Here is a 21,518-nt window from a genome sequence, read left to right as displayed (position 1 = left end):
CATACATATGGAGTATGGGCATGTGTGTGACTATATACATACATGCATGTACATATATGTGTATGTATTCCATGCCTGGAAAAAGACAGTTAATAAAAAGATGGATATTTATATACACACATATATGAATCGTGTGAATGTGTCACTTATTTCAAGGAGAAATTTGGGTTTATTAGTCTGCACAATTTCATATACACCCCCCATTACCACAATAAGACACACACACATACACATACATATATATGTATATATAGGATACACACATATATATGTACATTATGTATGTATCTTTGTATACAGATCAATTCGTATGACTTGAGAATCATTCGATATTACATTTTTGAAGAATCAAGTCATGTGTCACCCAAATGGCCGTGGACCTGTTAGGCATGAGTAGGTTACCACATTGTCCGGGAGAAGCAACATAAAAAATTTCACTAGACGTGCATTGCTAGAAAAGGTGGGCTGGGGTTATGAAGTTAGGGAGTTAGAACAAGTGATGACCAGATGACTCGTGTGTTCCCCTAGGGTTCATTTGGTGGTGGGAGGGTTCAGGAAAGGTTTCCCAGCATGCCTGTGGAAGATTTACAGGAGAATATGGGCCATGGGTCTGATCATGTTCTTGCCCAGCTTAAACACCTTCAGAGATTCCCTGTCAGCTAAGGTAAGATGTAAATCCCTCTGCCTGGCCTTGAAGAAAGCCCTCCACAGTTTGGTTCCCATTCATAGCTCTAGACTGATTTCATCTTATTCACCCACATGTACTCTCATGTTCTGCAGCCATGCTGGCCTATTAGCTGCTTCTCAAAGTCTAGTTTCTGGTCCCTGGACCTCTGCCCCTCCATGCCTGGCATGGTCTCCCTCCTCACTTCCAGGCTCCGCTCAGGTACCACCTCCTACATGAAGCCTTCCTTGATCGGCCAACCCTTTCCTTGGCTTCCCAGCTGTATATGATCTCTCCTAAGCTCTCATAACACCTTGTTCCACGTTGGGCATTTACATCAAATGCCCAATCACCTTCAGCATTCACCTAATGAACTCTTTAAGAACCGAGTCCCAGTTTTCCTCAGTAATGATTCCAGGGCTTTGCCTAGAACAAGAGGTACCATGATCATTGGCTGATGGCTGAAGGGATAGTGGTGAGAGGCATGACGGAACTGGACTTGGTCTCCCTCCAGTATCATGGCCAGGTGCTAAGACTTTTTCCTGGCCCAGGGTTCCAGGGTCTGTGTGATGGGCTATTGATGGAGTGGAGGGACTGGCGCTTACCGAAGCACTTGCTCTGGTTAGTGGCTCTGTCCATGAACACCTTGGAAGAGATGATGTTGCCAAAGGGCAGGAACATTTGCATCAGCTCGCTGTCTCCAAACTCCTGGGGGAGGTGGTAGATAAACAGGTTACAGCCTTCGGGACCTGCAGGTAGGGGGAGAGAAAGACATAAAGCCCCCAAGGAGAGGAGATGGGACCCCACTAGGATCCTGAGCACCGGGTTATGTAGAGGGTAGTGTATCCACTCAAGGCACAAGACCAAGCAATCTTCAGGAAGGAGCTGCTGTCTGGGCGAGCCAAGCCCCTAGAAAATCCTGAAGTGCAGATTTTAGGTTTTGCTAGAGACTGAGGTAAAAATGCCTCAAAGTAACTCAATTGCTAAAGAGCAAAGTACCTTGCATGTGAATAACAAATCCCAACTCCTGCCACCTTTAAGTTAGGAATGCTTTAGGGTTTCTCATCCATTCTCCCTCCTCACCAAAACCCAAGGAAGGAGATGGAGCAGGGGTTATCTCCATTTGAGAGAAGAGGCTGAGGCCCACCAAAAATAGAAGCCAACAGCAAAACCCAGGCTGTTATCCTCACTATACTCTTCTGCCATGCAAAACCTCTATAGATAGCCAGTGACTGAGCACAAGGGAGCTTGGGGCTTGGGCATAGGGAAAGGGGTGGCTTTTTACAGGCTCAATGAATTGAATCTCTAGTCTCATTTTATCTTCAGGGATTATTAACCTGATTTTACAGGGGAGGAAACTGAGCCTCATTAGAAGGAAGGAACTTGTCTTGGGTCCTCAGGATGGGATGAGGACGTAAACTAGCACCTTCATGCGGGCAGGAACAGGGAGGGCCTAGGATAACCTCACCTTCTCGTTGCTGTTGCTGCTGAATGATGGGCGGAGGCTGTGGGACGCTGTGGGCAATGGGTGTGATGGCCGCAGTTGGATACATTGCTGGGGGGAGGGAGACACAGGGTGAGGTGTGGAATGAAACTAGGCAAGAACTTGTGGGGCAAGAGGGAGGTGTGCCCACCTGTGTACTGCTGGACTCCTGAGAAAGCTGGGTGGAGGGTCTCAGCCATTGAGGGACTCTGAGCTGGAGAAGAAACCAAGGGTTGAGGATGATATTGAAGAAGGGGAGGCGCCCTCACTATTCTGTGCCCCCTTCCCATCCCCACCCTCACCCCCACCATCACTTGGCATTCTGTGGACTGGGAGCTGGATGAGAAATGAAGAACCGGGTTGGATGATTCTGGAGGGAAACTGAACCCAGGGCATGGCAGAAGTCTTGGGGTTATAGAAACATATTAAAGGGACCTTGGAGATCAATGAATATCAACTCCTTTTTTTTGGGGGGGGGGAATGAGGGTTAAGTGACTTGCCCAGGGTCACACAGCTAGTTGGTGTTAAGTGTCTGAGACTGGATTTGAACTCAGGTCCTCCTGAATCCAGGGCTGGTGCTTTATCCACTGCCCCACTTAGCTTCCCCCCCAACTTCTCTTTTTAAAGGGGACAAAACAAAAGCCCAGCAGATGCAAGAAATGCCACCTAGAGAGGCTCTTCTTCTTGTTTCCCATGCCCATCCCCATTTCTTGTCCACCTCTCTCCACCCTTGCTATTCTCCATTCTATCCCCAGGCTCCATTTAGAGGGCTCCCAGGCCAGGGCAGCTGGGGCATTTGAAATTCCTCAGCAGAGACCCTTCAACCCACCCCCATGTTACCTGGGTAGGGCACAAGGCCATTGGCATATACAGTCTCTAAGGCTGGATGCCCACCAGGGAAAGGCACCACACCTGCGAAGCCGTTGGTGATGGGGGTGACAAGGCCTGGCACAGCTGCTGTGCCTAGGAGTGGTGGAGAGTGAAGCCCTAGAAGAGAGGGAGAAAGCCAAGGTCTTCAGTCATCAGGAATGTGGAAGACCCACCTGCTCATCCCCCAGTCCTCTGGGCCCTCCCACTTGGAAATTCCTGGGCTGGGCATCCGTCCTGGTATATTGTGCTCACTCAGGCTCCTGTCCTGAAAGAGGGTCACCCTAGGATATCGTCTTTCAGAACCAGAAGGGCCTTGAGATTTCATCTAGTCAACTCTTCCCCCATTTTGTAGAGGGGAAAACTGAGGTCCAGAGATGGGAAGGGGCTTAGACCAAACAGCTAGTGAGTAGGAGAAATGAGATTTCTTGGCTCTACGACCCCCAGTCATCACAAACTTCCTGGACTCTGGCCACCTGGGGGCCTATGCCAGTCACTCACCAGATGCTGGGGCAATGGGTGTAGCAGGAATCCCATTGAGGCTGACAGCGCCAATCTGCTGGATGTGGCAGGGGGAGAAGGCCACACCTGGGCTCAGGTAGCTGCCATGGGAGGTGGACAGCACTGTGGTTTGCTGCTGCATAAGCTGGGGCCAGACAGGACAAGATGATGTGACAGTGGCCGAAAAATCTCCTGCCTCTTTTATTCTTCCTCCTCTTCCTCCCCCTCCTCCTCTTGCTCCTCTTCCCCCCTCCCCCTCCTCTTCCCCCCATCCCTTTCCCGTGGGACCAAGGAGTACAGGACCAGGGATTCTCAAGGGGATGGGGATTGTACTTTGAAATGTGTGGGTGGGTCCAACCCTGGTCCCCAATCCAGCTGCTGCTCTCTCTGACCACAAGAGGGCATCAGACTCCACTGAGAGTGGGTCTGGTAGGGCTGAGCGATCCAGAACTACACAACCCGCACTCATCCTCCATCCACCCAGCAGCTGGTCCGAGGTCTTCTCTTAGCCCCCTCCTCCAGAGGCACCTCCCCTACGAACCCCACTGAGCCGTGCCTATTCTTGTTGGGTAGGGAGTGGGTTGGGGTCAGGCTAAGGTTGACCCTCTACTTCATTAGCCCTGGGCACTAACCCTAAACCCAGTAGCCTCCTGGTCTATCCCACCTGTGTCTTCCAACCTGCTTCCAGGGCAGACCTCAGGATGAGGCATCAGGATGGAGGTGGGGGAGCATCCCATGAGGAGGGCTTACCCCACAATGCGCATATTGTCATGGGGCCAGGGCTCAGTGTGGTGGAGAGGGATTCCAACTCCCCTGTCCCCCCCACTATCTCTACTTTCGTCTTTTCCTTTTCCTCCCATTCCCCCCCTCCCAGAGCAGGTAAGCATGAAAACAAAAAGAGACAGAAAGACATAAATAGACCATAGGAAAGAGAAAGAATCAGAAACAGAGGGACCTAGTGAGAGACAGGCGGATAGATGCGCCAACACGGAGAAACAGATAGGGAAATAGAGACAGAAGAAAGGAGAGAGACATAAGTAGAGAGGAGCTGAGTCAGACAAATGGATAAACAGAAACACAAGTGGGAGGGAAGAAATCAGGGCCGAGGGAAAAAAGAAGGGCCCAGAGCAATAGATAGATGGTGGCAGAGATGGGAAGAATGGGAGATAGAGACAGACAAAGCTGAGGCCAGGAGGGTCCGGGTAGAGCTGAGGAGGAAGAGAAGGGAGAAGAAGAGAGATGAAGATGCAGGAAGACAGACACTAGTGCTGAGAGATGGGGATAGGGGTACTCACAGCCTGAGCATAGGCACTGTAGGGGCTGAAGGGCAGTGTAAGGGATGGCGTGAAGATGCCCAGCTGGCCTACCATCTGCTGCATTCTCCGAAGGGTCCGCTCCTTGTCTGTGTCCGCGAACTTCACCACCAGGCTGGAGGAGGCACCCTGGGCAAGGGGCAAGGGCCAGGGAGAGAGAGGGGCAGCAAGAGAAGCCAGGGCCCAGGCAAGGCCTGCCCCTGTCTCCCACTCCCCAACGTGGCCAGCCCATGAAAATGACACGTAAACATGCACACACATACATACATACACACACACGCACACACAGCATCCTGCATCCATTGAGGGCCAAGTCAGCAACCTGACCTACCAATGCCCAAGGTTCAGGGGTGGCCCCAGGCCAACAAAACAACTCCCACATAGACTGACTGAAATATGGCTATGGAAATGGCAGGCGACTGACATGACCACAAGACCGATGGACAATAACGTGATAGAGAGTCATGCAGGCAGTTAACGCACATCTTCCCCAACAGGGGAATACCAGATAGGAGGAAGGGAGGGGGACACAACCCATGGCAGAAAGGGCTTTAGAGACATCTGGTCTGATCCTGTTTTATAGAGGGGGAAACTGAGGCTTAGATTTAAGGGAAAGGACTTGTCCATGGTCACACAGTGAGGTAGAGAACTGGGAGCAGACCCCAAGTTTTCTGACTATGCTAGGCTGCTTCCTTCCTTGTGTTACTCATACTCCCTAGTTACAACCTCCCCACGCGCCCCCAAAAAACCCACTCAACCACATTCCCAGGTATCCTGACCTTGGGCCCTGATGAGGAGGAACCTGAAATAAGCACATCTCAGAGGCATCCATGGCAGGAGAATCACCAACACCCCATAATCGTCAAACATTGCCCCAAACAAGCTCTGTTATTGCCCATTTACAGCTTTTGAATGGATGTCTGCCTTCAATTCACACTCACTGTTGCCCCACACCAGGTCCTTCTCCTGGTTTCCCTGTCTTAAGTAGCCTCTCATAGTTGGGTGGGGCCTCAGAGTCTAGCTAGTCCACACACACTCACTCTCTCTCTCTCTTTTTTTTTTTTAGTGAGGCAATTGGGGTTAAGTGACTTGCCCAGGGTCACACAGCTAGTAAGTGTTAAGTGTCTGAGGCTGGATTTGAACTCAGGTCCTCCTGACTCCAGGGTTGGTGCTCTATCCACTGCGCCACCTAGCTGCCCCACACTCACTCTCTGTGGAGGAATACCCTCTACTCAGAATACCCTCTATGGGTGTGCTGGATCCAGTTCCAACCAGCCTGGGAGAGCAGATTGTATTTTCTTTTTTCTTTTTTTGGTGAGGCAGTTGGGGTTAAGTGACTTGCCCAGGGTCACACAGCTAGTAATTGTTAAGTGTCTGAGGTCAAATTTGAACTCAGGTCTTCCTGAATCCAGAGCCGGTGCTCTATCCACTGCACCACCTAGCTGCCCCTGATTGTATTTTCAGTGTGAGCACCAGCAAAAGCTACAAATCAGGACTTGATTTATGGTTTTGTTGCTTGTTTGGGCTTAAGAAAGTGATGAAGAAAATGTTAATAATATAGATTAAACTTTAAAATGTGTTGTGCATATATTAGTTGTTTTTGGGGGGATTGGAGTTTTTTTGGGGGGAAGCTGGTTGTTAAACATTTATAAGCATACCACATCCCTAAGTGGGAGCCACAGAATCTCAAAGATGAATTGACCATCTAATCCAATCTGTACCTGAAAAATAACCCTCCAATGAAACATATCAAACAAGAGGCCATTTAGCTTTTATTTAGAGGAGGGAGAGGAGGAGGAGGGAAAGGAGAATTAGAAGGAACCCTCTACCTCCTAGGCAGCACATTCTACTTGTGTATCACTCTAAACTTTTAGAAGTTTTTCCCTACATCAAAACCTAAATTTGCATCTCTACAACTTTCACTCATTATTCCTAGTTCTTCCCTTTGGAGCCAAAAAGAAAATCTACCTTCTCTTCTGCAAGTTAGCCCTTGAAATACTTGAAGAAAGTAATGTTAGCCCCCAATGAGTCTTTTCTTCTCCAGGCTAAGCTTCTATATCATGGATTCTAGGCCCTTCCCCACGACTAGTCTCCATTTTTATCAGTAACTGTCTTAAAATGTGTTTCCAGATGTGGTCAGACCAGAGCATCTAGCCCCTGTTTAACTCCAGTAACAGACCTTGCCTGATGCCACCCATTCCCAGCCCACTGTGGGACAACATGGATGGTCAGAAACTTATTCTTTTTTTGGACCTGCAATTGGCCTTCCTATACTCTTTTCTAACTGTAGATCTTCTTTTTTTTTTAGCAGGGCAATGAGGGTTAAGTGACTTGCCCAGGGTCACACAGCTAGTAAGTGTCAAGTGTCTGAGGTTGGATTTGAACTCAGGTCCTCCTGAATCCAGGGCCGGTGCTTTATCCACTCTTCCACCTAGCTGTCCCTCCTACCTGTAGATCTTGGCTCATCTTGCTCCCTCTGTTTTGCCCTACTTGTCACTTCTCAAACATCTACCCATCTTTCAAAGCCCAATTCAACTATCTTCTCCTCCAGGAAGCCTTCCCTGATGCCCTAGCTTGGAAATAACCTCCTCCTTCTCCAAGTACTACGCCTGTCTCTTTCGTGTGGTCTTTGTCCCATCCTACTGTATATCCTGATTATCCCTGTCTTATTCCTCTGCTGGCCTGTGAGCTCTCTGAGGGCAGGGCTTGGGACTGAACCCCGTTCTCTCCCATTGTGGCTGTCAAATGTTTGTCAACTGACTGGTCTTGTACAGAGACCGCTGGATCTGGAAGAAGCCTTGGATACCATTGAGCCAGTGGCTTCTAAAGGCGAATGAAGGTTCAGAGAGAAGGAGCTTTGTGAAGGTCGTCTAGTGGGTCAGCAGCAATGCCAGGATTAAAGTTCGGATCTTCTGATTCTGGGATGTGCCCCGGCTGGGGGAACCGGGAAGGACTGGGCAACATGCAGCCCTGGCGTCCCCCTTCCCCTCCTTCTATCCCCCGGGGGGAAGGAGGAAACCTCTGGCATCTCATACTCACTGGCATCGTCTGACTGCCATGGAGGGCATGGATGGCAGCCTGGGCTTCCGTATGCGACGAGAACTTCACAAAGGCACAGCCTGTGTGGGGTGGAGAGGGAAGGACAGATAGGAAGGTGAGACAGACTTCCCTTCTTCCCCCCTTCCCTTCTCAAGCCTTAGTGACGAGTGGGAGGGAGAGGACCAGCTTCCCACATCACACAGACAGGCATCGACAGACAGGCACAACTGGATGGTGAGGCGATCAGTCAAATGGCAGCCCTGCAGAGACAGCGGCCGTCGGACAGTCACATACAGTCAGCCAGGCAGACTGAGGCAGCCCCATGTTGACAGACCAGTAGATAACGATCAGATGGAGGAGAGCCGGGCACAGTTGGACAGACAGGCAGACAGACAGGCAGACCGACAGGCGAGCAGCAGAGCCGCATGCCCTGGAGGACCACAAGAGGCTCCCTCCCTCCCTCCCTCCCCTCTAGGGCACAGGTAGCACCTTTACTATTCCCATCGGGGCCCCGGAGCACTGTGCACTCGTCGATCACCCCGAAGGGCTGGAAAAGCCGAAGGACATCCTCTTCGGACTGCTGCTTGTTCAGCATGCCCACGAAGAGCTTCCGGTCCCCTGCGGTGGGGAGATGGAGACATCAGCCTCAACAGAACCAGGGACCCCAGCACCAGGCGGGAAAGCCTTAGAGCAGGGGATGCCCCCAGTGGGGATCCTGCCTGGGCTGGAATCACCCTCTGTTAGACCCCCGGGGAGGAGGGGATGGCCGCTGGGGAGAGGGGCAGGGAAGGACAGTGGGGGCACAGACTCAGGGACACGGGGGCAGTAAGGGGCAGGCTTCTGATTCTTTCTCAGAAGGGCAGAAATGTCAGAGAATCCTGCACCCCAGAGCTGGCTTTCTTAGAGGTCACCCTGTCCAGGCTTTCCATCTGCATTAGCCTTCCTGACTGGGGTTCTTCCAGGCTCTCTTTAGGTACTTCCAATGATGGGGAGTTCACTCCATCCTGCTCAGCCCATTTTACTGTAGGAGATCCCTAATTGTTCACAGAAGGAATCTTTTTTGGGGGGGGCAGGGCAATGAGGGTTAAATGACTTGCCCAGGGTTACACAGCTAGTAAGTGTCAAGTGTCCAAGGTTGGATCTGAACTCAGGTCCTCCTGAATCCAAGGCCGGTGCTTTATCCACCATGTCACCTAGCTGCCCCAACACAGAAGGAATCTTAAAGATTTTTAGTTCAGCTTCCTCCTTCTACAAGTGAGGACACTGAGGCCCACAAAAGTGAATTGATTTGCCCAAGGCCACACCAGGAGCATTGGAGCAGAGATGAGATTTCAACCCAATTGGAATTCCAAATCCAGTGCTTTCCCCACTGCATCTCATAGAACATTCTTCTTTATATGAAGCTAAAATCTCCCTCCCTAGAAATCCCCTCCATTGCTTCCTGCTTCTGTCCTCTGGGACCAAGCCAAACAACTCTGATCCCTCTCTACTAGGGAGGCTAATATTTGCACCCTAGAAGACTTCATCTAGGGTCTGGGTTGGCAGGTGTGGGCCCAGCAAGGTGGCCTATGACACCCTCCCCCCTTCCTTGTAGGACATCTTCCCTAAGTGGCTCTTCACATCTCTGGATTTCTCTCCTCCTGGGTCTCTATCTCGAGATCACAGCACCTCAGTGTTGGAAGGAGACTCAAGGCCATTTGGGACAACCTATACAGGGACAAGAACCCCCCATCGATGACATTCTTACATTCTTTTTTTTTTTTTTTTTTTGCAGGGCAATGAAGGTTAAGTGATTTGCCCAGGGTCACATAGCTAGTAAGTGTCAAATGTCTGAGGCTGGATTTGAACTCAGGTCCTCCTGAATCCAGGGCCGGTGTTTTATCCACTGAGCTACCTAACTGCCCCCTCCCTCCCATGACATTCTTGGAGAGTGGTCCACCAGCCTTTGCTTGAGGACCCTCCAACACAAAGGGTTTCTGCTACTTCCTGGGACCACTCGCTCCATTTGGGGACCCTTCTCATCCTCAGGAAATTTAGTGTCAACTGGCATCCTCTCAACTTCCACCCACAGTTTCTGGTTCTGCCTTCCAGGGTCTCTCCAAATAACCTGAAGAATATCAATACTTGCCTTCTAGGCAGAAGCTAATGGTGCAATGAGTGGATTGCTGGGCCTAGAGTCAGGAAAACCTGGACTCAGGGCTGGCCTTCCGAGCTATGTGACCCTGGTCAAGTCACTTAACTTCTGTCTGCCTCAATTTCTTCAACGTTAAAGTGAGGATAGAACCAACACCTACTTCACAAGGTTGTTGTGAGGATCCAATGGGTTAATATCTGTAAAGCACTTAGCCTGGTGCCTGGCATGTCATAGGCACTATATAAATCTCTTCCCTCCCTCCCTTCTTTGGGCTAAATATTCCTCTTTCCTGATCCTCACACGGAGTGATCTCAAGGTCCTTCAGCATCTTGGTTGTCTTCCTCTATTCCCTCTCCAGCTTATCAGCCTCCTTCCCAAAATACAGTACCCAGAATTGCACAAAATATTCCAAATAAGGCTTGGTCAGGGGAGGGTAGAAGGAGACCGCACTTCCTTATTCCCAGACACGCTGCCTCTTTTAAGGTAGAGATTTGCTTTTTTTGACCTCGATGTCACACTGCTAATTCCCTGTGAGGGTCCATTAAAACCCTCATAGCCTTTTCAATTAAATTGCTTGTTTAGCCATACCTCCCCCTCTTTTCTTGCCTCTGCATCTCTGGGGTTCTATCCATCACAGAATCATGGAAGTGTAGAACATCAACAGAGGAAGAGAGCTTAGAATTTAGAACACAGGCTATTGGGCCCAGAGAGGGTCTTAGAAAATATCCCAGAGAATGTCAGATTTGGAAGGGTTCTTTGAACACAGAATGTCAGAGCTGGGAGGGCCCTTAGAACACAGGATGTCAGAGCTGGGAGGGCCCTTAGAACCCAAGATGTCAAAGCTGGGAGGGCCCTTAGAACCCAAGATGTCAGAGCTGGGAGGGCCCTTAGAACACAGGATGTCAGAGCTGGGAGGGCCCTTAGAACCCAAGATGTCAGAGCTGGGAGGGATCTTAGAACACAGACTGTCAAAGCTGGGACTGTCCTCAGGACAGGGAATGTCAGGGCTAGGAGGGTCCTTAAAACAGAGAATGTCAAAGCTAAGGGGTAGCTTAGAGACCATTTAATCCAACTTTTATTTTACAGAGAGAGAGAAAGGATCGGAGAAAGGAAGGGACTTGCCCCACATCAAAGTGAGCCAGGACTAGAATCTCGGCTGCCAGATTCTCAGGCCTGAATTCCTCTGTATACTCCAGGGAGAGCGCACCTCCCAGGAGCCTCAGCTCTAGGAGGCCTGGGGAGGGCACATCCCCACATTCCCATTCTCTGTCCAGGCATCCTTCTCTGCCTGCTCTACCACACCTAAACCAGCTTTTCACTATGAAGTCAACAGGTTGGCCTGTTTGTTGCCAAAGCAGAAGGAAGGCAGCGGGTCTAAACCCAGGGGAGGTAGTGGACATAGGTGCCGTCTCCTATTGGTTCTCAAAGTCACCTGACCATCTCCTCCCCTCCTCCCCCCCAAAACCCCCAGTTTTTTCCCTCCTTGGCCTGGCAATTTCCTGCGCTGTCCAGCAATCAGGAACATTTTATCTTCTCCTCCCTCAATGTTGAGTTGCATTGCCATGGAAACCTATTCTTGTCAGTCATTGGTGGGGTTGGTTGGTTGGGGGGTGGGGGGATGAAGCGGAGGGCATCGAGGAGAGAAGAGCATCTTGTCTGATGGAGCCATGACAGAGAATATTAGAGGGTGAAGGTCTGAACCGTGGGAGGGAGAGACAAGAAAGAAAAGATGGAAGGAGGGAGGCAAAGGCCCAAGGGCCACTTGGGGAGCCTGGCTCCCATCCACCCTCCCTCCAAGCAGACCAGGAGGCAGCCAGAGGCAGGGGGGGGCTTCCTAGCTCCACCGCACCCCAATCCCTGGTGCAACCTTTCTCCCATATCTATCTATACCAGTACATGCCTCTCTCCACTCCCCCCAGGGGGAAATCAGGTGCACCTGACCCAAGGCAAGCCCCCTCCCTCTCCCTGGAGATGGGGAGCCTCTGATTCCTAGGGAAGCTCTCACTGGTCTTCATCCCTCCCCACCCTTAGCATTTCCCATGGATAATGACAGGACCTTCGATGACTTAGTGCCTGTTGGGGGTTCTGTGTCTCTCCCAGTAGGACCTTGGAGGGTGATGGGGGGTGGGGTGCTCTGAGGGAGTTGGGGAAAGAGCTTGGACTGGGACTCTTGTATTTCTTCAAGGCAAAGGCTAGGTCTCGATACCCAGCCCTCCATGTCTAGCTAGGTTCCAAATTCCTTTGCCCTTTAGGCTGGGATGGCTAACCTCCTCTAAAGAGGTCTGATAGGAAGAGAGAACAGTCCTCCTTCTCCTGTTGTTTGGGGGTGAGATGCTATAAAAGCAGCATATTCCCCACTGCTTCCCCATCATTCCTGAACAGCTGCTTCCCCAAGGATGGAGAGAGCTTCAGAGGCAGGGTGGGGGAAGGAGGAGGGGATAATAATAATGATGATGATTATAATAGCTTCCATTTCTATAACAATGTACACTTCACAAAATGCTTTCCTCCCAGAAATCCTCTGGGGTAGGTTGGGCAAGGGATGTGATCTCTATTTTCTGTGCTAGGACACTGAGAAGTTATGTCATTTGCCCACTCTCCCAACTTCTGAGTGGCAGAGACAAGAATCTTGCCTCCCAGGTGAGGGTCCTTATCACTTATCACTTACTGCGGAAAGCCTGGAAGGAAAGGCACCTGGCAAGGGAGGAATATTGGCACTGCCTAGAAGGAAGGTGGACTTGACTTGGGACCCCTGGAGGCCAGTGGGGAGGGACTGGCTTGTTGTGTGTGGAGTAGAGGCTAAAGAATTCAGGCCAAAGGGGGTGGCTAGGTGGCGCAGTGGATAAAGCACCAGCCCTGGATTCAGGAGTACCTGAGTTCAAATCTGGCCTCAGACACTTGACACTTACTAGCTGTTTGACCCTGGGCAAGTCACTTAATCCCCATTGCCCCGCAAAAAAATAATAATAATAATTAATTAATTTTAAAAAATAATAATTCAGGCTAAGGCCATGCACTATCTCCCTTGCCATCTAGCCCCCCTAGCCAGCATCATCCTGGCCTACCATGCCCCAGGTTGCTTCTCTTTCCCTGCCCTCCTCTCTGCTCCCTCCCCCTAATCTTACCTGAAACTTTCCCTCCTCCTTTTAGCCATTCTTGGCCCTCTCCCTCCCTGGTTAGGAAGGAGTTGCTAGGCCAAAGAAGCCTTATAGAAGTTGGAGAGCCATACTTCTTTGAATGAGGTATGTGGAAGGGACCCCTATTTTTCTTTCTTTCTGTTTTTTTACTTTTAACTTATTATTTTCTTTTTTCTCAATTACATGGGACCCATATTTTTCAAACCAAACTATCCAGACGCTATCTGACAAAGGTTACATCTTCTGCAAGGCCTGGTCCAAAGTAACATTTCTTTTTTTTTTCTTTTGGTGGGGGGGGGGGCAATGAGGGTTAAGTGACTTGCTCAGGGTCACACAGCTAGTAAGTGTCAAGTGCCTGAGGTCGGCTTTGCTCAGATCCTCATGAATCCAGGGCTGGTGCTTTATCCACTGTGCCACCTAGCTGCCCCCTGAGTCCGGATTTGAACTCAGGTCCTCCTGAATCCAGGGCTGGTGCTTTATCCACTGCGCCACCTAGCTGCCCCCAGTAACATTTCTTTTCATAGGATCTCAGACTTCTAGCTTGGAAGGGACTTCTAAGACCACCTTGTCCGACCCTCTCATTTTATAGAGAAAGAAACTGAGGCACAGGGAGGATTTTCCCAAATTCACACAGGTCATCAGTGGCAGGGCTGGGATTTGAACCCATGCCTCCTAGCTCCAACTGTGAAGCTCTTCTAAATGACACTGTCTCCTTTTCATAGAATCCAGGTAGTCTGGTTATATTCTAGAGGTATGGTCCATGAAGATATAGGGCAGCACTTGGGAGAGAGGGAAAGGGGACCAAAGGGGCCGAGGGACTGAAAGGACCTTGGAGATGAGGGACTGAAGAACTAAGAAAACTTCTGGGGAATGAAGGACACAGAAAGAGGCTGCAGGAGTTGGGGACTGAGGGGCTTGGGCGGCTAAGAGAATTGTAGGAGCTGAGGGACTCAAGGGGTTCAGGGGCTGAAGAGACAAATAGAGCTCCCGATGGCTAGGCCTGGGGATGCCTAGGGATGGAGGAAACAGGGATGAAGGCCCATTATCCAAACTGGAGTCTGGAGAGGGGCCAGAGCTGGGCATGTGTATCAACAACAGGGCATAGTGATTAAGCCTTGCCCTCCTGGCCCCAAGTTTATCCTTAGGTGAATTGTCCACAAACCCCACCCCCTTGGCAGGTGGAGCAAAGGAGATGGGGAAAGAAAGAGAGACAATAACTACCTCCACGGCTCTCGCTGTCCGCAGGCTTCACCTGGATTGGTCGCGCCATCTGCAGAGAAAGAGATGGGGGAAAGTTAGGGGGGGTTCTGGGTCTTGTGGTGGGAAAACCCTTGCAGTCAGGTGGGCCAGCTGATCCAGGTTCCTGGTGAGGCGGGGTCTGCCCATCCTTAGGCAAAAGCTCCTCCTTTTTCCCCATGGGTCCAATAAGACAGGTCCCTCTCACCTAGTTCCGTGAAGGATGAGGGGTATAGAATAGGGAACAGAATACAAAATCCCAGCATCTCATGGCTGTAATCTAGTCCAACCCAGACTGTCCCTCAGCAAGAATCTCTTTTACTTAGGAATTTGCCTTGACTAGTGGTTATCCAGTCTTCCCCTGAAGACTTCTAGTGAGGGAGAACTCACTGCCTTTCCATCTTGGAACAACTCTATTAGGAAGTTTTTCCCCTTATATCTAGCCAAAATCTGCCTCTTTACAACTTTCAGTCAGTCAATAAACATTTATGAAGTGCCTACCACGTGCTAGGTACTGTCTGAAATTCAGAGGCTACAAAAAGAGGCAAAAGACAGTCCCTGCCCTCAAAGAACTCCCAGTCTGAAGAAGAAAATAACAGGCAAACAAATGAGTAGTTACAAGCTACATAAAGGGTAAATAGGAAATCAAGGGGGAAGGCAGTCGAATTAGGAGGACTTGGGAAAGGCTTCTTAGAGAAGAGAAGGTTTTAGTTGGGACTTATCTGCAGAACAGCCAGGAGGCCAGTGTCATGGGATTAAAGAATATGTGGGGGGCGGCTAGGTGGCGCAGTGGATAGAGCACCGGCCCTGGAGTCAGGAGTACCTGAGTTAAAATCCGGCCTCAGACACGTAACACTTACTAGCTGTGTGACCCCGGGCAAGTCACCTAACCCCAATTGCCTCACTAAAAAAAAAAAAAAAGAATATGTGGGGGGCAGCTGGGTGGCACAGTGGATAAAGCACTGGACCTGGATTCAGGATGACCTGAGTTCAAATCCAGCCTCAGATACTTGACACTTACTAGCTGTGTGACTCTGGGCAAGTCATTTAACCCTCATTGTCCTGCAAAAAAAAAAAAAAAAGAATATGTGATGGGGAGTGAGGTGTAAGGAGGCTGGAAAGGTAGGAGGGGGCCAGGTAATGAAGGGCTTTGGATGCCCAATAGAGCACTTTGTATTTGATCCTGGTGGTAAGAGGGAGCCACTGGAGTTTATTGAGTAGGTGAGTGACATAGTTAGACAATACTTTAAGAAAATCACTTTAGCAGCTGAATGGAAGGTGGATTGGAGTGGGGAGAGACTTGAGGCAGGCAGACCCACCAAAAAAGTTGTTGCTCAGTCATTTCAGTTGTGTCCAACTCTTCATGACCCTATTTGGGGTTTTCTTGGCAAAGAAACTAGAGTGGTTTTCCATTCCCTTCTCCAGCTCATTTTACAGATGCAGAAACTGAGGATTAAGTGACTTGTCCAGGGTCACACAGCTAGTAAGTGTCAAGTGTCTGAGGCCAGATTTGAACTCAGGAAGATGAGCCTTCATGAGTCCAGGCCTGGCTCTCTATTCACTGATCCACCTAGCTGCACCTAGACCCATCAGAAGGTGATTGCAATAATCCAAAGCATGAGATTAAGAGAGCCTGCACCAGAGGGGTGGCAATGTCAGAGAAGAGAAGGGGGGCATATTTGAGACAAACCTACAAAGGTGAAATTAAGAGACCTTGGTTATATCTTGGATATCGGATGTGAGAGTGAGGAATCCAGGATGGTTCCTAGGTTGTGAGCCTGAGGATGGGAAGGTGGTGTTGTCCTCAACAGTAATAGGGATGTTAGGAGGTGAGGGGGGTTTAGGGAGAAAGATAATCAATTCAATTTTGGATATGCTGACTTTTAGATGTCTACTGGACATGCAGTTCAAGATTTCTGAAAGGCAGTTGAAGATGCAAGACTGGAGGTCAGCAGAGGGGTTAGAGCAGGAGAGGTAGATTTGAGAATTATCAGCCTGGAGATGGTAATTAAATCCATGGGACCTGATAAGATCACCAAATGAAGTAGTTTTGGGTTTTTGAGGGGGGGGTTGTGGGGCAATGAGGGTTAAGTGACTTGCCCAGGGTCACACATCTAGTAAGTGTCAAGTGTCTGAGGTCAGATTTGAACTCAGGTCCTCCTGAATCCAGGGCCGGTGCTTTATCCACTGTGCCACCTAGCTGCCCCGACCAAATGAAGTAGTAAAGAGGGAGAAGAGACAAGAGCCCAACAAAGAGCCCTGAAGGACACCTATGATTAGAAGGTGTGATCTGGCGGAGGATCCAGCAAAGGAAACAAGAGGAATGGTCAGATAAGTCAGAGGAGAGCCAAGAGAGTGCAGTGTCCTGAAAATCTAGAGAAAAGAAAGTATCAAGGAGGAGAGAGTGATCCATAGTGTCCAAGGCTGCAGAGAGGTCAAGGAGAATGAGGATGGAGCAAAGGCCACTGGGTTTGGCAGCTAAGAGATCACTGGTCATTTTGGAGAGAGTTTTAGAGAAATGATCAGCTCAAAAGCCAGCTTATAAAGGGTTAAGAAGAAATCAAGAGGAGAGAAAGTGGAGGCACCTATTACAGATGGCCTTTTCAAGAAACTTCACCACAAAGGGCAGAAAAGATTATAGGACAATTGTTAGCAGGAGCCGGGGGATCATGCGAGGGTTGTGTTTTTTTTTCAGGATGGAGGAGACACAGGCATATTTGTAGGCAGTGGTGGATGAGCCAGTAGACAGCAATAGAAGGAAAATAAGTGAAAGAATGGAGATAAGTGATAACTGTTCCTTGCTCTATAGTCTGGAACTTTTCCACATGAAAGCCCTTTAAATATTGGAAATGCTTATGTCTCCACTTCTTTTCTACAGGCCAAGCAATTCTTTCATCCTCTGCCTGATTTTTAATTTTTAATTAATTAATTTATTTAATTATTTTGCGGGGCAATGAGGGTTAAACGACTTGCCCAAGGTCACACAACTAGTAAGTGTTAAGTGTCTGAGGCTGGATTTGAACTCAGGTTCTCCTGCATCCAGGGCCGATGTTTTATCCACTGAGCCACCTAGCCGCCCCGCTAAGGTTTTTATGTTTTTCATGTTTGTTTGTTTTTTGGTGGGGCAATAACAGTTAAGTGACTTGCCCAGGATCACACAGCTAGTGTCAAGTGTCTGAGGTTGTATTTGAACTCAGGTTCTCTTGAATCCACGGCCGGTGCTTTATCCACTGCGCCACCTTGCTGTCCCACCTGATTCTTATATGGTCTGATCTTGAGGCCATTGCCCATCCCGGTTGCCTTACCTTCCTTTGGACACTCTCCAGCGTCTTTCCTAAATACTTTAGGCATGGTCTAACTGAGGAAGAAGACAGAGTGAGTAGCACCTCCCTCATCCTGGATACTACATGTATCTTTTTTTTTTTTTTTTAGTGAGGCAATTGGGGTTAAGTGACTTGCCCAGGGTCACACAGCTAGTGTTAAGTATCTGAGGCCGGATTTGAACTCAGGTACTCCTGACTCCAGGGCCGGTGCTCTATCCACTGTGCCACCTAGCTGCCCCACTACATGTATCTTAATGCAACTTAACATGGAATTACCTTATCATACAATTGACTCATCTTGAGTTTGTTGTCCAGATTTTTTTCAGAATCTCGAATCGAAGATTTGAGGAAATCTAATCTCTGTTTTGTACTTGTAAAGTTGACTTTTTGAATCCAAGCAGGACTTTATACGTATCCCTATTAGATACTATTTTAGTAGCTTTGGCCAACATTTTTGTGTGTTGAGATCTTTTTTTGGATCCTGATTCTGTCATACAATGTGTTGGCGATCCCTCTTGGATTTGTGTCATCTGTAGATTTGAAAAGCATGTCAACTATGCCTGTGTTTTTGTGTTTATTTTTGTTGTTGTTGAGTCGTTTCAGTTGTGTCTGACTCTTTATGACCCCATTCAGAGCTTTCTTGGCAAAGATGCTGAAGTGCTTTGCGATTTCTTTCTCCAGCTCATTTTACAGATGAGGAGCTGAGGCAAGCAGGGTTAAGTGACTTGCCCAGAGTCACACAGCTAGTAAGTGTCTAAGGCTGGGTTTGAATTCAGGTTTTACCTACTCCAAATCTGGCATTCTATCCACTAAGCTACCTAGCTGCCTGTATTCTAGTCATTGCTTTTTTTTTTTTAACATAATAAACATTTTTATTTATAGTTTTGAGTTCCAATTTTTATCTCTCCCTCCCCCTTCCCTGAGGTGCTAAGCAATCAGATATGGGTTCTATGTGTATGATTATTCAAAGTATTTGGGAGCAGCTAGGTGGCTCAGTAGATAAAGCACTGGCCCTGGATTCAGGAGGACCTGAGTTCAAATCTGACCTCAGACACTTGATACTTACTAGCTGTGTGACCCTGGGCAAGTCACTTAACTCTCATTGCCCTGCAAAAACAAAAACAAAAAAACAAAGTATTTGTTATATTTGTCATTTTATACAAGAAAACTTGATTAAAAGAAAGAAAAAAATGAAATAAAGTGAAAAAATAGCATGCTTCAGTATGTTCCATCAATATCAGTTGTTTCTTTGGAGGTGGATAGTATTTTTCATCAATAGTCCTTAGTCACCACTTTTTTAAAACATTAAATAATGACATTTATTTATTTATTTGTTTATTAATCCATTCATTTATTGGCCCTGTTACACAGGATCAAGCACAGTTCCCTGTGGCATTCCAATGGGGACCTCCTTTCAAGTTAACACAGACATCAATGACTACTTTTTGGATAGATTCTCTTAACCTATTCCAAACACATCTAAGCCCATATCTCCATTTCATTCATCACATTGTATATCTCCATTGTGTGCTCATCACCTTTGTAGATGGACAAAGCTGGGAAGGATAACTAGCATAATGGATGACATAGTCAGGATCCAAAGAATTCGTCACATCCTAGAATAGAGTTCATCACCTCTCTGTTAGGAGGTAGGTGACATACTTCATCGTGGGTCCTCTGGAATTGTGGTTGGTCATTGCATTGACAAGAGTTCTTAAGTCTTCAGAGTTGTTTATCTTGGCTCTCTTCACTCTGCATCAGTTCATGCAGGTCTTCTCAGGTTTCTCTAAAATCATCCCTTTCATTTCTTAAAGCATAGTAGTATTCCATTATATTAATGTACCATAATTTGTTCAGTGATTCTGATTCAGCTAACTGATGAGCACCCCCTAAGTTTCCGGTTCTTTACCACCACAAAAAGATCTGCTATAAATATTTTTGTACATATGAGCTCTTTTACTCTTTCTTTGATCTCTTTGGGGTATAGACCCAGTAATGATATTTCCATGTCAAAGAGCTTAGTAACTTTTGGGGCACAGTTTCAAATTGCTTCCCAGAATGGCTGGACCAATTCACAACTCCATCAACAGTTGGGGGCAATTAACTGTTGTCCTAAAAACAGCCATAGAAAGGCCTATTATCTTTGATGACAACGAACTTGCCATAACTTTTTTTTGGTAGGGCAATGAGGGTTAAGTGACTTGCCCAGGGTCACACAGCTAGTTAAGTGTCAAGTGTCTGAGACTGGATTTGAACTCAGGTCCTCCTGAATCCAGGGCCGGTGCTTTATCCACTGTGCCAACTAACTGCCCCTCTTTACATAACTTTTCAAACTGGATAACTATTACCCAGTCCTAGTGATTCATGTAGGCACAAATGATGCTGCCGGGGACAATCTAGAGAGCATTGACCTAGACTGTAAAATGGCGCGTTATATTTTCATCACTCTTGCCGATGGGAGCCAAAGGATACAGAAGAGGAAAGCAGATTTTGGAAGCAAATGACAAGTTAAGAAGGTGATGTCTGAGAATGGGAATGGGATTTTTGGACCATTACTTAATGGAGTAGTAGGATCCTAACCTGAGATGGAGTGCCCCTAATAATAAGGGCTGGTAAGAATGTATTTTCTTGGAGGCTCGGAAAGACTAGATTGCTAACCGTTATAGTGGAAACTGATATCAGTTTTAGTGTTTTTTTTCATAAGGGTTTTCCACATACAGATCAGATACATTAAATACATATTTGTTCAATAGGGCTAGGTAGCTCATGACCAGAGTAGATCATTTTGGAATGATTAGTCTCTTAGACTTCAGGTAATTGACAAAACTTTATAATCTGTCTATAAGACTTTTGATAAGGCCTTTGGGACTCATTCCCTCAGACATCCTTACCAATATCCCTTTGGAACTCCAAGAAACAGGATTCTCTTGGCCAGCATAGGAAACAGATTTGCACTATACGGACTAGTTTAGAAACAATTCATTTGTCAAGAGATTGTTTGGATTGGACCACGTTTTCCCATAGAATTTATGTTACGACTGATTATCAGGTCCCCAGGTAAGCTCACAAAAGCTTAATTAATCATTATTTATGATTATAATAATCATATGATATGATGATAATGAGCAATTAATTATAATATTGCACAGTTCATGACATTGTCCCAACCAACACCGTTTCACAGTAGTATTGCCAATGCAGTACTAACCAAACCCTGATATCACAACACAAGATGACATTGTTTCAAGACCATGCCTAGGACAAGGGCCAGGTTTGTCCTTCCACTCACAGGAAGAGTCGATAACACCCATCTGGAGGTATACCAATTCCTTCCAGCCTAAGTGCTGTTTATGGGCCATTATAATTTTGTATCTCTTTGTAACTACCCCCTTGTAACCTTGTTTTTCCTAATGTCTTGTTTTCTTAGAACCAACTTCGGGAAGAATATACTTGAATCTAACAATGATTTCTAACATTCATTATAGGAAAACTTACTCTCGATTGGACTTAGAATTACCATTTCCCAGAATCACAGAATTTTTTGGGTTGGAAGGGACTTCAGAGACCACCTAGCTCAGCTGATACACAAAATGAACCCCACCATATTGTACTCAACAAGTGGTCATCTATCCTCTGACTAAAGACCTCTAAGAGGAGGGAAACCTGGCTTTGCCCAATGCCCTCTTAGGGACCTGTAATGAGAAGATATTTATCTTGACATCAAGCCTAAAATGCCTCTTTGCAATGCCCACCCATCACTCCTGGTTCTGCCCTCTGGCAGCCACACAGAACAAATTTAACTCCTCAAATACTTGAAAACA

General features: G+C 47.7%; 1 protein-coding gene across 2 annotated transcripts in view; it reads right to left on the bottom strand.

The window, feature by feature from the left end:
• Window positions 1-21,518, bottom strand: part of CELF5 (CUGBP Elav-like family member 5) — an 80,593-nt gene that overhangs the window by 9,805 nt on the left and 49,270 nt on the right. For both annotated transcript variants that reach the window (XM_043962455.1, XM_043962463.1), the window contains 9 exons: window positions 14,360-14,408; window positions 8,357-8,485; window positions 7,868-7,947; window positions 4,811-4,957; window positions 3,516-3,660; window positions 2,988-3,134; window positions 2,299-2,361; window positions 2,133-2,219; window positions 1,270-1,413 (listed from right to left, as the gene is read on the bottom strand). In XM_043962455.1, the coding sequence (XP_043818390.1) occupies window positions 1,270-1,413; window positions 2,133-2,219; window positions 2,299-2,361; window positions 2,988-3,134; window positions 3,516-3,660; window positions 4,811-4,957; window positions 7,868-7,947; window positions 8,357-8,485; window positions 14,360-14,408 (991 nt within the window). The remainder of the gene's footprint in view (window positions 1-1,269; window positions 1,414-2,132; window positions 2,220-2,298; window positions 2,362-2,987; window positions 3,135-3,515; window positions 3,661-4,810; window positions 4,958-7,867; window positions 7,948-8,356; window positions 8,486-14,359; window positions 14,409-21,518) is intronic.

Source organism: Dromiciops gliroides, chromosome 1, assembly GCF_019393635.1.
Source record: "Dromiciops gliroides isolate mDroGli1 chromosome 1, mDroGli1.pri, whole genome shotgun sequence".
Classification (NCBI taxonomy): domain Eukaryota; kingdom Metazoa; phylum Chordata; class Mammalia; order Microbiotheria; family Microbiotheriidae; genus Dromiciops; species Dromiciops gliroides.
The sequence above is the reverse complement of the archived record's forward strand: the minus strand, read 5'-3'. Positions and strand labels throughout refer to the sequence as shown.